Source organism: Loxodonta africana, chromosome 12 (assembly GCF_030014295.1).
Source record: "Loxodonta africana isolate mLoxAfr1 chromosome 12, mLoxAfr1.hap2, whole genome shotgun sequence".
NCBI lineage: Eukaryota > Metazoa > Chordata > Mammalia > Proboscidea > Elephantidae > Loxodonta > Loxodonta africana.
Genome location: NC_087353.1, coordinates 98,546,464 through 98,562,473, shown reverse-complemented (window position 1 = coordinate 98,562,473; position 16,010 = coordinate 98,546,464). Strand labels below are relative to the sequence as shown.

General features: G+C 41.7%; 1 protein-coding gene across 4 annotated transcripts in view; it reads left to right on the top strand.

The window, feature by feature from the left end:
* SMURF1 (SMAD specific E3 ubiquitin protein ligase 1) overlaps positions 1-16,010 on the top strand; it is a 133,975-nt gene that overhangs the window by 86,001 nt on the left and 31,964 nt on the right. For 3 of the 4 annotated variants that reach the window (XM_064296039.1, XM_064296038.1, XM_064296041.1), the window contains exons 2-6: positions 7,916-7,954; positions 9,828-9,936; positions 11,100-11,233; positions 11,381-11,446; positions 12,706-12,781. In XM_064296039.1, coding sequence (XP_064152109.1) covers positions 7,916-7,954; positions 9,828-9,936; positions 11,100-11,233; positions 11,381-11,446; positions 12,706-12,781 — 424 coding nt within the window. The remainder of the gene's footprint in view (positions 1-7,915; positions 7,955-9,827; positions 9,937-11,099; positions 11,234-11,380; positions 11,447-12,705; positions 12,782-16,010) is intronic. The other variant, XM_064296040.1, reaches the window with a different exon arrangement.

Sequence of the window (16,010 nt, the reverse complement as noted above, 5' to 3'; positions counted from 1 at the left end):
TAATACTTTGTCTTCTTGAGCTGCCCTTTGAAATCTTCTTTTCAGTTCTTTTACTTCATCATTTCTTCCTTTTGCTTTAGCTACTCGACGTTCAAGAGCAAGTTTCAGAGTCTTCTGACATCTGTTTTGGTCTTTTCTTTCTTTCTTCTTTTTAATGACCTATTGCTTTCTTCATGTATGATGTCCTTGATGTCATTCCACAACTCATCTGATCTTTGGTCATTAGTGTTCAACACATCAAATCTATTCTTGAGATGGTGTCTAAATTCAGGTGGGATATACTCAAGGTTGTACTTTGTCTCTCGTGGACTTGTTCTAATTTTCTTCAGTTTCAGCTTGAACTTGCATATGAGCAATTGATGGTCTGTTCCACAGTCGGCCCCTTCTGGCCTTGTTCTCACTGATGATATTGAGCTTTCCATCGTCTCTTTCCACATATGTAGTCCTAGACAACCACTAATCTACTTTCTGTCTCTATAGATTTGCCTATTCTGGACATTTCGTATAAACAAAATCATATAATATGTGGTCTTTTGTGACGAGCTTCTTTCACTTAGCATAGTGTTTCTAAGGTTCATCCATGTCGTGTCATGAATCAGTATTTCATCCCCTTTTTATGACTGAATAATATTCCACTGTATGGATGCACCACATTTTGTTTCTACAGTCATTAGCAAATGAACATTTGGGTTGTTTCCATTTTTTGGCTATTATGAATAATGTTATGAATATTTGTGTACAAGATTTAGTGTGGACCTATGTTTTCATTTCTCTTGGATATATATTAAATGAATAATTTCTTTTATAAGGATCAGCACAAAGCTGGTTCCTATGAGGCAGAGGTTAAAGATATTGCAAATGTCCAACTTTTCCAAGCCGCTGTACCACTCCATCATTTCTAATGTCAACTGCTCCCTCTCCTCTCAATACTCTCCCTCTCGTGTTTGGGTTCCCTAATTTGCTTCAGCATCTCACAGAACTTGCCAACAGTATAAAGGCTGGCAAGTCCCAAATTTGTGCGTCAGGCATAGGCTTACCCCTGGCCCTCAGTCTGTGCCCAAAGGCACTCAGCTTTCTAGCTCCACAGGCGGGAAAGCCCACTGTTCTGTCTCCCGTGGGTCTCTCCTTTCTTGGTGGTGGTGTACTCTTCTTTCTGCTCTGGAGTTGGCTCTCTTTTAAGGCAAAACTGACCAATTCCCTTGGTGGGCCACAATTATCTTATTTGCACAGCCTCACCCAATCACCTGGGTGGCAGTTACAAGACTGTGGCAAGAAAGGCCATGCTAAGCAATTCATCACACCACACGTATCTCAAAGCAGAATTGTTGGGTCATGAGGGAACTCTATGTTTAACACTTTGAGGAACCGCCAGACTGTTTTCCAAAGTGGCTGTACCATTTTACTTTTCCACCAGCAGTGTATGAGGGTTCCAGTTTTTCCACATCCTCACCAATACTTGTTATTGCCTATTTTTATTTTACCCAATTTTTTTTAGTGGTATCCGGCTGCGGTTGTGATTTGCATTTCCCTGATGGCTAATGATGTCTAGCATCTTTTCATGTGCTTATTGACCACTGGTATACTTCTTTGAAGAAATGTCTATTTACTTCCTTAGCCCATTTTTTAATTGACTTGCCTTTTTATATTGAGTCGTAAGTCTTTTATATAGTCTAGATACAAGTCTCTTATCAGATATATGGTTTGCAAATATTTTCTCCCATTTTGTGGGTTGTCTTTTATTTTCTTTAATTTTTATTGTGCTTTAAGTGAAAGCTTACAAATCAAGTCAGCCTCTCATACAAAAATTTATATACACCTTGTTATATACTCCTAGTTGCTCTCCCCCCAATGAGACAGCATACTCCTTCTCTCCACCCTGTATTCCCTGTGTCCATTCAGCCAGCTCTGTCCCCCTCTGCTTTCTCATCTCCCCTCCAGACAGGAGCTGCCCACATAGTCTCATGTGTCTACTTGATCCAAGAAGCTCACTCCTCACCAGTATCATTTTCTATCTTATAGTCCAGTCCAATCTCTGTCTGAAGAGTTGGCTTTGGAAATGGTTCCTGTCTTGGGCTAACAGAAGGTCTGGGGATCATGACCTCCAGGGTTCTTCTAGTCTCAGTCAGACCATTAAGTCTGGTCTTTTTACGAGAATTTGAGGTCTGCATCCCACTGCTCTCCTGCTCCTTCAGGGATTCTCTGTTGTGTTCCCTGTCAGAGCAGTCATGGATTGTAGCTGGGCACCATCTAATTCTTCCAGTCTCAGGCTGATGTAGTCTCTGATTTATGTGGCTCTTTCTGTGGCTTGGGCTCATAATTACCTTGTGTCTTTGGTTTTCTTCATTCTCCTTTGCTCCAGGTGGGTTGAGACCAATTGATGCATCTTAGCTGGCCGCTTTCTAGCATTTAAGACCCCAGACACAACTCTCCAAAGTGGGATGCAGAATGTTTTCTTAATACATTTTATTATGCCAATTGACCTAGATGTCCTCTGAAACTATGGCTCCCAAACCCTCGCCCCTGCTACGCTGACCTTCGAAGCATTCGGTTTATTCAGGAAACTTCTTTGCTTTTGGTTTAGTCCAGTTGTGCTGACCTCTCCTGTATTGTGTGTTGTCTTTCCCTTCACCTAAAATAGTTCTTGTCTACTTCTAATTAGTGAATATGCCCTCTCTCCCTTCCTCCCTCATAACAAAGAATATTTTGTTCTGTTTAAACTATTTCTTGAGTTCTTATAATAGTGGTCTCATACAATATTTGTCCTTTCATGCCTTTCAGATTCCTCCATGTTATGAAATGTTTCACGGATTCATCATTGTTCTTTATTGATCGGTAGTATTCCATTGTGTGAATATACCTTAATTTATTTATCCGTTCATCCATTGATGGGCTCCTTGGTTGCTTCCATCTTTTTGCTATTGTAAACAGTGCTGCAGTGAACATGGGTGTGCATATATCTGTTCGTGTAAAGGCCCTTATTTTTCTAGGATATATTCCAAGGAGTGGGATTGCTGGATTGTATGGTAGTTCTATTTCTAGCTTTTCGAGGAAGCGCCAAATCAATTTCCAAAGTGATTGTACCATTTTACATTCCCACCAGCAGTGTGTAAGTGTTCCAGTCTCTCCACAATCTCTCCAGCATTTATTAGTTTGTGTTTTTTGGATTAATGCCAGCCTTGTTGGAAAAAAAAAAATTTTTTTTTTCTATTTTTTTGTTGGAGTGAGATGAAATCTCCTTGTAATTTTGATTTGCATTTCTCTAATGGCTAATGATTGTGAGCATTTCCTCAGGTATCTGTTAGCCACCTGAATGTCTTCTTTAGTGAAGTGCCTGTTCATATCCTTTGCCCATTTTTAAATTGGATTATTTGTCTTTTTGTTGTTGAGTTTTTGCAGCATCACGTAGATTGTAGAGATCAGGAGCTGATCGGAAATGTCATAGCTAAAAACTTTTTCCCAGTCTGTAGGTAATCGTTTTACTCTTTTGGTGAAGTCTTTGGATGAGCATAGGTGTTTGATTTTTAGGAGCTCCCAGTTATCTAGTTCCTCTTCTGGTGTTTGTGCATTGTTAGTAATGTTTTGTACACGGTTTGTGCCATGTATTAGGGCTCCTAGCATTGTCCCTATTTTTTCTTCCATGGTCTTTATCGTTTTAGATTTTATATTTGGGTCTTTGATCCATTTGAGTTAGTTTTTGTGCATGGTGTGAGGTATGGGTTCTGTTTCATTTTTTTCAGATGGATATCCAGTTATGTCAGCACCATTTGTTAGAGACTGTCTTTTCCCCGTTTAGCTGACTTTGGGCGTTTGTCAAATATCAGCTGCTCATATGTGGATGGATTTATGTCTGGGTTCCCAATTCTGTTCCATTGGTGTATGTATCTGTTGTTGTACCAGTACCAGGCTGTTTTGATTACTGTGGCAGTATAATAGTTTCTAAAATCAGGCCTCCCACTTTGTCCTTCTTTTTCAGTAATGCTTTACTTATCCAGGGCCTCTTTACCTTCCATATGAAGATGGTGATTTGTTTCTCCATCTCATTAAAAAATGTCACTGGAATTTGGATCAGAATTGCATTGTATCTATAAATCACTTTTGGTAGAATAGACATTTTTACAACATTGAGTCTTCTATTCATGAGCGAGGTATGTTTTTCCAGTATGTAGGTCTCTTTTGGTTTCTTGCAGTAGTGTCTTGTTTCTTTGTATAGGTCTTTTATGTCTCTGGTAAGATTTATTCCTAAGTATTTTATCTTCTCGGGAGCTACTATAAATGGTATTGATTGGTGGTTTTCTCTTCGTTGCTCTCTTTATTGGTGTAGTGATTTTTGTCTGTTTATCTTGTGTCTTGATACACTTCTGAACTCTTCTATTAGTTTCAGTAGTTTTCTTGAGGATTCTTCAGGGTGTTCTGTGTATAAGATCATGTCATCTGCAAACACAGATACTTTTACTTCTTCCTTACCAATCTGGATGCACTTTATTTCTTTATCTAGCCTAATTGCTCTGGCTAGGACCTCCAGCACAATGTTGAATGAGAGTGGTGATAAAGGGCATCCTTGTCTGGTTCCCATTCTCAAGTGGAATGCTTTCAAACTCTCTCCATTTTGGATGATGTTGGCTGTTGGCTTTGTATAAATGCCCTTTAATATGTTGAGGAATTTTCCTTTTATTCCTATTTTGCTAAGAGTTTTTATTATGAATGGGTGTTGAATTTTGTCAAATGCCTTTTCTTCATCAATTGATGAGATCATGTGGTTTTTGTCTTTTGTTTTATTTATATGATGGATTACATTAATTGTTTTTCCAATGTTGAACCATCCCTGCACACCTGGTATGAATCCCACTTGGTCATGGTGAATTATTTTTTTGATATGTTATTGAATTCTATTGGCTAGAAATTTGTTGAGGATTTTTGCTTCTAAGTTCATGAGGGATATAGGTCTGTAATTTTCTTTTTTTGTTGTGTCTTAACCTGGTTTTGGTATCAGGGATATGCTGGCTTCACAGAATGAGTTTGGAAGTATTCCATCCTTTTCTATGCTCTGAAATACCTTTTAGTAGTAGTGGTGTTAACTCTTTTCTGAAAGTTTGGTAGAACTTTCCAGTGAAGCTCTCTGGGCCAGTTTTATTTTCTTGATGGGGTCTATTCAAGCACAGAACTTTTAATTTTTTATGAAATCCAACTTACCTATTTTTTCTTTGGTCGTTTGTGCTTTTGGTGTCTTATCTAAGAAGACTTTGCCTGACTCAAGGTCATAAAGATGTACTCCTATAATTTCCTGTAAAAGTTTCATAGTTTTTGCTCTTACTTTAGGTCCAGGGTCTTTTTTTTAAGGTAATTTTTGTGTATGGTGTGAAAAGGGGTCTGATTTTACTCTGTTGCAGTAGGCAGTTGTACCAGTTGTATCAGCACCATTGTTGAAAAGACTATTCCGTTTGCCCCATTGAATTTCAACTTGGCGTTCTTGTCAAAAACAATTCAACGTGAGAGTAAACGTTAGAGTTTACGTCTGGGCTCTCCATTCTGTTCTACTGATGCGTGTGTCTATCCTCATGACAGAACCACACTATCTTGGTGACTATAGACTTGTCGTAAGCTTTGAAATCAGGAAGTGTGAGTCCTGTTCTTCTTTTTCAAGATTATTTAGGCTATTCTGGGTCCTTTGAATTTCTGCAAAAAAACCAGCTAGGGTTTTGATAGAGATTACGTTAAATCTGTAGATCAGTTTAAGGAGCACTGCCATCTTAACAATATTAAGCATTCCAATTCATAAATTTTTTCATCTCTTTGTCGTCTCTAATTTATTTCAACATTGTTTCATAGTTTTCAGAGTATGAGTTTTGTACTTCTTCGTTAAATTTATTCCTAAGTATTTTATTCTTTTTGATGCTGTTGTAAATGGTATTGCTTTAATTTCCTTTTCGAATTGTTCATTTCTAGAATACAGAAATACAGTTGATCTTTACATATTTATCTTGTATCTGGAAGAATTTGTCTTTTATCTCTATTACTTCTTCTGTAGGTTCTTTTGTTGTTGTTAGGTGCCATCAAATCGGTTCCAACTCACAGTGACCATATGTATAAGAGAACGAAACACTGCCTGGTCCTGTGTCATCTTCACAATTGTTGTCATCCTTGAGCCCATTGTTGCAGCCACTGTGTCAGTACATTTCACTGGGGGTCTTCCTCTTTTTCTCTGACCCTCTACTCTACCAAGCATGATGTCCTTCTCCAGGGACTGGTCTCTCCTGATAACATGTCCAAAGTATTGAAGGATTTTACAGAGAAAATACTAAATGATGCAGGAAGCATCAAAAGAAGATGGAAGGAATACACAGAGTTACTGTACCGAAAAGAATTGGTCGACATTCAGACATTTCAGGGAGTAGCATATGATCAAGAACCCATGGTACTGAAGGAAGAAGTCCAAGCTGCACTGAAAGCACTGGTGAGAAACAAGCCTCCAGGAATTGATGGGATACCAACTGAGATGTTTCAACAAACAAATACAGCACTGGAAGTGCTCACTTGTCTACACCAAAAAATTTGGAAAACAGCCACCTGACCAACCAAATGGAAGTGACTCATATTTGTACCCATTCCAAAAAAAAGGTGATCCAACCGAATGTGGAAATTATCAATCAATATCATTAATATCACAGCAAAACTTTGCTGAAGATCATTCAAAAGCAGCTGGAGCAGAACATTGACAGGGAGCTGCCAGAAATTCAAACTGGATTCAGAAGAAGATGTGGAATGAGGGCGGTCATTGCTGATGCCAGATGGATCTTGGCTGAACAGAACAAGGGGATATGGCATGGTTTAAAGTCAGGAAAGATGTGCATCATGGTTGTATCCTTTTACCATACTTATTCAATCTTTATGCTGAGCAAAGAATCCAAGAAGCTGGACTATATGAAGAAGATTAAGCATCAGGATTGGAGGAAGACATTAACAACCTCTGTTATGCAGATGACTCAGCCTTGCTTGCTGAAACCAATAAGAAACATCGTAATAAGCGGAGAAAATATTGAAGCTGCCGAGAATTTCATTTTACTTGGATTGACAATCTCTGCCCATGGAAGCAGCAGTCAAGAAATCAAATGACATACTGCAAAAGACCTCTTTAAAGTGTTAAAAAGCGGAGATGTCAATTTGAGAATTAAGGTGCACCTGACCCTAGCCATGATATTTTCATTTGCCTCATATGCATGCGAAAGCTGGACAATGAATAAGGAAGACCTAAGAAGAATTTGATGCCTTTGAATTATGGTGTTGATGGAGAATATTGAATGTACCATGGACTGCCAGAAGAACGAACAAATCTGTCGTGGAAGAAGTACAGCCAGAATGTTCCTTGGAACCGAGGAGGCAAGACTTCATCTCCTATACTTTGGACACGTTATTAGGTAAAACCAATCCCTGGAGAAGGACATCATGTTTGGTAAAGTTGAGGGTGTGCGTAAAAGAGGAAGACCCTCAACAAGATGGATTGACACAGTGCCTGCAATGATGGGCTCAAACATAGCAATTATTCAGATGGTGGCATAGGACTAGGCAGAATTTCTTTCTGTTGTATGTAGGATCACTATGAGTTGGAACTGACTCGATGGCACCCAACAACAACAATATGCAGCACAAGAGTTTATTGCTAAATCTATCCTTATGTGTTAGAGTAACGTTTTAAGATTAAACAAAAATATTTAGTGTTTGTTATAGCTGATCCTCAATTTGAGGAGAAAACACTTTTTAATTACTTCTCAGTTTTTTAACGTGGTACTAAATTTGAAAGACAAGTCATTCGCAAAGGTAATTTTAGAATTTTTTTTTTTTCCCATTGCAAATATAGACTAGCTGTGGTGGAAATCTTGTCCATGAATGCTAACCGTAGTATTTTTTGTTTGTTTTTTAGTATTATGTGCCAAGAATCTTGCAAAGAAAGACTTCTTCAGTAAGTAAACATCCATTTTTTGCCATCTTCCAATATTATTATTCTTCACTTATTTATGAAATTTGAAACTTTTTAAGAAACACTGGGTGTATTCTCGTTAGCGTCCTGCACTTACTGACTGGAAATCCATGGTCTGACGAACGTCATTTCCCAGAGGCACAGAACTTTTATAAATCATACAAGAAAAATTGTCCCCTGGTCCCCATGCTGTTCCCACCCAGTTCTCTGCTGTCTACCATCAGTGTGTGCTTTCTGCTGGCCTGTGGTCCCCAGGCTGTCCACACCCAGTTCTCTGCTGTCCACCATCAGTGTGTGCTTTCTGCTGGCCCGTGGTCCCCAGGCTGTCCACACCCAGTTCTCTCTTGTCTACCATCAGTGTGTGCTTTCTGCTGGCCTGTGGTCCCCAGGCTGTCCACACCCAGTTCTCTCCTGTCCGCCATCAGTGCGTGATTTCTGCTGGCCCATGGTCCCCAGGCTGTCCACACCCAGTTCTCTCCTGTCCACCATCAGTGCGTGCTTTCTGCTGGCCCTTGGTCCCCAGGCTGTCCACACCCAGTTCTCTCATGTCCACCATCAGTGGTGTGTGCTTTCTGCTGGCCTGTGGTCCCCAGGCTGTCCACACCCAGTTCTCTCCTGTCCACCATCAGTGTGTGCTTTCTGCTGGCCGTGGTCCCCAGGCTGTCCACACCCAGTTCTCTCCTGTCCACCATCAGTGTGTGCTTTCTGCTGGCCGTGGTCCCCAGGCTGTCCATACCCAGTTCTCTCCTGTCCACTATCAGTGTGTGCTTTCTGCTGGATAAAGTGTTCCTCAGCTCATATCCAGATGGGACTTTTTTATTCCTAGGAAATAACTGGGTTTCAGTAAAATTGTTAATCAGATTACATAAGTCACATTTAAATAGTCCCGTAATTAAAGGAATTGTAAAAATAAATGAGAATCCTTTTCTGAAGGAGAGAATCACCCATTAACTTAAGAAATTCACCCACTCGTAAGCAAGTGCTTACCCTTCAGTTCTTCATACACTTTCTGGTCCTCACAGAAACGCTGCTCACTGCTTAAGTGGTAGTAGCCACATTTTTATACCAGAGGAAACTTAGGTGGAAAGGCTTTATCCGAGTAGCTAGGATGCTCTGAGCACTGGCTCATCAAGGCATACCTCCAGTACCTTCCATCTTGCCACCTCCCTGATCTAGGAAGCCTGTTTGCTTCATACACTGGTATTGAGGAACTCACCTAAGGCTTGGCAAATATTTGCTTCCATAGATAAAACAGACAAAGATCAGTAAGCAAGACTTCTGGATATATATTTTTCGTAGAAAGTATTGTAGTTGTTAGCTGCGATCAGCTCAGGCCCCCGGCTCATGACGATCCCACGCACAAGGGATTGAAGTGCTGCCCCGCCCTGCACCGTCTATGTGATTGGCTGCAGCTCAGACCCTTGTGCTCCTCCATAGCGTTTTCATTGGCTGGTTTTTGGAAGTAGACCTCCAGGCCTTTCCTAGCCTGGCTGAAGAGACTTAGAAAGTAGGAAAATATAATTAATTACAGCCATCCTTTCCTCCATTTAATTAGCTTCACTTAGTGATTATCAAAAATGGAAATTTGAATTTAAGCCTACTTTTACAGTTTTGTTTTCCTTCCATATCGTCTAAAAAATCTAGGGGTGATGTCATACTGAACTGCCTTTTCTAGGAAGCTAAATAGAAGTAATATTTTCACTGATCAAAACTAGAGAATAAAATGTACAAGTATAATCTTTCTTCTCATCAAACGAGATGAGCCTGGAGCTCCCTTTAGCCTGAAAGACTGTTGCGTGTTTCTCCGGTGGAGCTGTGGTCTCAGCCAGCTATGACTGTCTCCCCTCTGCTCTAGGACTTCCTGACCCTTTTGCAAAGATTGTCGTTGACGGCTCTGGGCAGTGCCACTCAACTGACACTGTGAAAAACACTTTGGACCCAAAGTGGAACCAGCACTATGATCTGTGAGTTGAACATTCTGTAAGTCCTTTGGGGGAGCGGCAGGAAAGTAGGCATCTGGCTTTGAAGAGAACCATTTAAGAGGGAAAAAAGGGATCACCGACTTTCTCTCGATTAAGGAAAAGTGAATGATTAAATGAAGACATATTGTCTCATCTTAGAGTTCATATACTTTTGGAAGTTCTTGCATTTCACATTTTCATAGTTTTCTTTTTATAGATTTTTATGTTTTGCTTCTGTAGCTGTGACTCTCAACTTTTTCGATCTCCTGGCCACTGTAGCAGGAAAGGCGGCTGTGGTTCTTGCTCCGTAATGCTCATGTTTTTCAGTAAAATCCTAAACCTAGTTGTAGAATTTTTACCCAAGAAAATGCATTATTTTGACTGCATATTTCTGTTGATTAAAAAAAAAAAATTCTTTGTAGCACAAATGTATTTTCTGCAGGTAGAAATAGAGTTTTGCATGACTGAATGTATATAAGCCCACAAACCATCAATTTCTTGTGCTCACTCATAAAATGGATTGCCCTTTGAAAACCACTATTTTTCTTTTAATCACTATTGTATATACACCCATGTTTTCCTGCCCCTCCTACAAAATTTTGATCAAATAATGCTGAATGATTCTTGTTTTTTATTAGTGCAAATTCTACTGTGTTTGGGCAGAATTTTTAACTGTTGGATTCTAAAATTCAGTTTCAGTTATACTGACCTAGCAGAAGTGACTTGGAAAGGGGTTGTCAGTGCCTGCACTAAAGCTCCCCTCTGTGGTCCACATGCACTGAGCATAAATGGGGTCGGTGTTCTGGTGTTCTCTTGTGTACTTCGGATGTATGGATGGATTTATAAGTAGTACAGTGGTTTATTAAGTCTAACTGGCGGGAACTTACGAATCATGTCACCGTCTTACGGAACCATTAACAGCCAGTAAACCTCCGTCTGCTGTAAGAGTTTTATTTTCCTGTGGCTCTCTGCGTTTGTTCCTTACACGGCCGACTGTAGCCCTTCTTCCCAGCCCGTTGAAGTTAGGAGACCCGTATTTATTGTGTGCCTGGGATGTGTGGAGTAGAAAGCCAGCAGTATTTCAAAAGGATTCCTCTGTGCTAAATGTCAGCCAGATAGAATAAGACAGTAATTCAGAAATAAATGAGTCGGCCTGTTCCTTTCAGATACGTTGGGAAAACGGATTCCATAACCCTCAGCGTGTGGAACCACAAGAAGATCCACAAGAAGCAGGGAGCCGGCTTCCTCGGCTGCGTGCGGCTGCTGTCCAATGCCATTAGCAGATTGAAAGATACCGGATGTAAGAACCACAGGCTTCCCTGCCTCTTCACGCGACTGAAGGCGGCGCAGGAGGCACCCTTGCTTTTTTGAATGCTGAATACAGAATTCCTGCCTTCCTCTCTAGTTAACATTTCCCTGGGTTAAGTTTTGAATTGTTTGTTTGCAGACCAGCGTTTGGATCTATGCAAACTAAATCCCTCAGATACTGATGCAGTTCGTGGCCAAATAGTGGGTAAGAACCTTCTCTTCTGTATAAGGAGATGCTTTTACGGAACTTGACGTCCGACTTCCCGTCGCTGAGAGAGCACCCTAGGCAGGCACTGACGAGGGTGACACACTTGGAAGGGCAGGCCCACCCGCGGGGCCTGTCTCCTTAGCGCTCGAACCTTTCATCTGGTGCGGCTTTGGTTATTTTATCTAATTCCCTTCGTCCCGTCATTTAAAGTTGAGTTAACATGATTAAGGTGCTAAAAGAGTTAGGGCTATGATTGTACATGTCATTTGAACCATCGCATTAATAGACAATTAATTGGTCACTGTGTCATCAAGTGTAGTTAGTAAGAATGGTGGCCACATGTACAAGAGTTGGGAAATAGTTTCTTCTGGAAGGCCCATCGTATATGTAAAAGGCAAAGATGATTTTTGAAGAATTCCATAGACTTGGGATTACAGAATCAGAAGATCGCATTGTTTAGAATAAAAAAAAAAAGTGCTGTTGTTACAGTGTTAACTAGAGGCATTCCATTGGAAGTGAAGTATCTGTTAGGCAGCTCCTATTATCCACCCCATTTTTATTAGCATTTTAGAGTAACTCGAATGTTGACTGTATGCCTTGCAAGGAATCGAAGAACACATAGTCTCTCAGCAGCACCCCAGAGCAACTTTATGACTACAGATCCTATTGGTATTATCTTACGTAGACTTGACCCAAGATAAACAAACAGTGGGTGTACATCCTGAAAACTCTCATAATGAACACCTTCTCAACCTGACGCTTTCCTGTTTGTGATTTCTTCTTCTCTTTGTTTGTGTAGGGACGTGCCAGGGGAACTGTAACTGGAAACAACTTTTAAGTATCTGTGTTGTTCAGAATAGGGATAGAGAGTACCTGTGTACACAGACCCTGGCAGACTTTGTAGGCGCTGACAGTGCTCACTGTGTCCTTGTTAAACACAACTCAAAATCTTTAAAAATAAGGTCACTGAGAGGGAGTGAATGTTGAGCTCTGTGATTTTTACGGGTAGCGTGAGAAATACAGCTCCCCCCCCATTTACAAGGAATTGTCTCGGGGGGTATGTGGTGGTATGCAGCTGCTGGACTAAAACGCCTCATGCTTGCAAGTATAGGCATACGTGTGTGCATGTGTGTGTACGTGTGCCTCATTGTTTTTCATAATATCGTACAAAAATTATCAATTTGCAATGGCTCCCTGTATCGCAATTGTATAAAATACCGCAGTGTTTTAACGTAAGGCTTTCTGTTCTGTTGTAGTCAGTTTACAGACGCGAGACAGAATCGGCACGGGAGGGTCTGTGGTGGACCGCAGAGGGCTCTTAGAGAATGAAGGGTACGTATCTCCGTGGCGCTGTGTGTGGGGCTCTCGGCTGAGTGCAGGACAGCGTCCCCCCTGCCTGACTTCACTGTGCCCAGTGCATGAGGGGCACTAGAGGACTTTGGGATAAAACTCCGACTCGGTTTACTCGTTTATAAAGGAAGCTATGAAGACTCCTGGAGATGCGCCACAACATCTGAGGATCCGGTTAGAAGAGATGGGAGAGTTTGACCATCAGGAAGAATTGTAACTGCAAGGAATTGAAACACATCAGATATATTCAAAATCCATGAGTTCAGAATGACACGTAGGGGGAGAAAACCCCAAAACACTAACAAAACAAAACACACTCATTGGTCACTTCTACGGGATGCTGTGGTGCAGTGGTTAAGTGTCTGGCAGCTAACCAAAAGTTCGGCAGTTTGAATTCACCAGCTGCTCCTTGGAAACCCTACGGTAGGGCAGCTATACTCTGCCGTGTGGGGTCGCTATGAGTCGGAATCAACTTGACAACAATGGGGTTTTTTTGGAGAGAGCTTGTTATTCCGAAAACTGTTAAACAAAGGGAAAGAAGCAAGCATTTAACACGTCTTTCCTGTGGGAAGGGAGCCCTGGTGGCACAGTGGTTAAACGTTTGCTCAGCTGCTAAGGTCAGAGGTTCAAACCCACCAGCCACGCCATGAAAGAAAAATACGGTAGTCTGCTTCCATAAGTGTCTTGGTCATCTAATGCTGCTGTAACGGAAATACCACAAGTGGATGGCTTTAACAAAGAGAAGTTTATTTCCTCACAGTAAAGTAGGCTAAAAGTCCAAATTCAGGGTGTCAGCTCCAGGGGAAGGCTTTCTGTCTCTGTCAGCCTTGTCAGTCTTCCCCCAGACTGGGAGCTTCTCAGTGCAGGGACCCCGGTTCTAAAGGATGCACTCTGCTCCTGGCACTGCTTTCTTGGTGGTGTGACATCCCCCTGTCTCTCTGCTTGCTTCTATCCTTTATATCTCAAGAGATTGCCTCAAGACAGAATCTAATCCTGTAGGTGGAGTCCTGCCTCACTAACACAACTGTGGCCCATCCTCCCTCATTAACATCATAGAGGCAGGATTTACAACACATAGAAAAATCACACAATACTGGGAATCATGGCCCAGCCCAATTGATACACACATTTTTGGGGGAACATGATTCAGTCCATGACCATAAGATGTATGGCCTTGGAAACCCTATGGGGCAGTTCTCCTCAGTCCTGCAGGTTTGCTCGGAGTCAGAATTGAGTCGACGACGGCAGTGGGTTTGCTTTTGGTTTGGGTTCCTGTGGGAATGTTCAGCGATGAGAGAAAATTTCAATAGAAGGAAGGATAAAATGAGATTCGCGACCTCTAATGGATCTGGGCAACAACCGTTAATAGTTGCTAACATCAGAAGAGGGAAATGATCCAACATTAAGATTGTAAAAATGGCATGGAGGCCGTGTCTGACCTCCTCTAACTTCACAAGGGGGAAGGAGGATCAAGATCAGCAGCCCAAGGCTGATTCCTGTGAGGCGGAGGTCAGACATGCCTCCCCTCTCTGCTATCTTTATGAATTCTGACACCAACCGTCTCTCTCACTCTCTTCTTCTCTGCTGAGTTCGAGAATTCATTGCCATGGCCACACAGAACTCAGAGACCATGCTCAAGATTATTGGATTTCTTAGCGAAGTAACAGGTTACAATTTAGGCTCAGGAACACTCAGGATACAGTTCTTCTATCAGGGCAGCCTCTTCCCAGCCGTTCTCACAGGCACACCTCTCTCTGGCCCTAGGCCTTTGCTCTACTCCAGCAAGTGTTACCAAGCTCTTTTAGCTCTTGTAAGTGTCCAGAGGCACCCCGCTCCACCAGTAAGTTTCAGCCCAAAGGCACTCAGCTGTAGCTCTGTGGGTCAGCAAACCTAGCTCCACCAAGTGCGCAGAAGGACCCTACTGCTCCAGCAAGCCTCTTGCCCAAAGGCACTTGACTTTCTTGCTCCGTGGGCCAGGAAGCCCACTGTGCTGTCTTCTGTCAGTCTCTCCTGCCACATCTCACTGTCTTCAGTGCTACAGCTCTCTCTCTCTGTCTCCTGGATCCAAGAGCTTCTCAGCACAGGGATCCCGGGTCCAGAGGATGTGTGCTCTGCTTCTGGCTGTTCTTCCTTGGTGGTGGTGGTGGGACCCTCTCTTTCCCACTTCCGAGATGGCTCATTCAAGCCCAGCGGGATGGCAAAACTGACCGATCCCCTTGGTGGGCCACAATTAACCTATTTGCACGGTCCCACCCAATTACTTGGTGGGTATTACAAGACCATGGTGAGAAAAGCCACACAAAGTGATCCATCACACCACAAATAACTTCTCAGTGGAAGTATAAAATGTCCTGTCTGAAATAGTCTTGCCAAAAAATGGAATGTGCATCAGTCAGTCCTCTCAGTCCAACAGGGAACAGAGGAACGCGTTCCACAGCCCCGAGGGAGTGTGGGAGCAACATCGAGAATGAGGGAGTTTTGGGGCTCGGACAACCCAGCGTCTCATAGGAAAAAAGAAAAGAGGGGATGAGAATAAGTTAATATTAAAAGAGACTTAAGAGACATATCCGCTAAATGCAGCATGTGGCCCTCCTTTGGATCCTGCCTTATGAGACAGTTGGAGAAATTTGGACGCTGACTGGAATTTGATATTAAAAAATATTAATTTTTTTCGTTGTGATAATGAAAACGTTCCTGTGTTTGAGAGCTCTGTTCTGGAATATTTAAGGATGAAATGATAAATGTTGGGATTGGCTTCAAAAGAATCCAGTGGCGGGGATTCATCCCACCATTTTCTCAGTGGTGTGTGTCTTGGACATTTTTCAATATAAAAAAATTTTTAAAAACTACTTGCTAATACGGGAAAATAGCAAATTGTTTTCAAAATTGTTCAGAGGGCTGCGTATTTATGTTAAAAAGTACTTAAAGGTATTGCTGTATTTTATGTAACCAGGAATTCTGTTATAGAGTAAGTATGGAGAGTGGAGTATTTAGATTTGATTTTAAATCAAGAAAAAAGAAATCTTATCTCATGAGCTCCTCATGCTGCCGGATTGGTTTTTCTTAGTCATTCGGCTCTCCCCAAGGGTGGACTCCTACAGTGGCCTCGGTGATACTTTAAACATGGTTCCTTTGGTTGCTTGACCTTCTTGAGTCTGTCAGTCTTTGTATTTTAATGGGACAAGATGAATTTTACGAAACTAGGTACTTG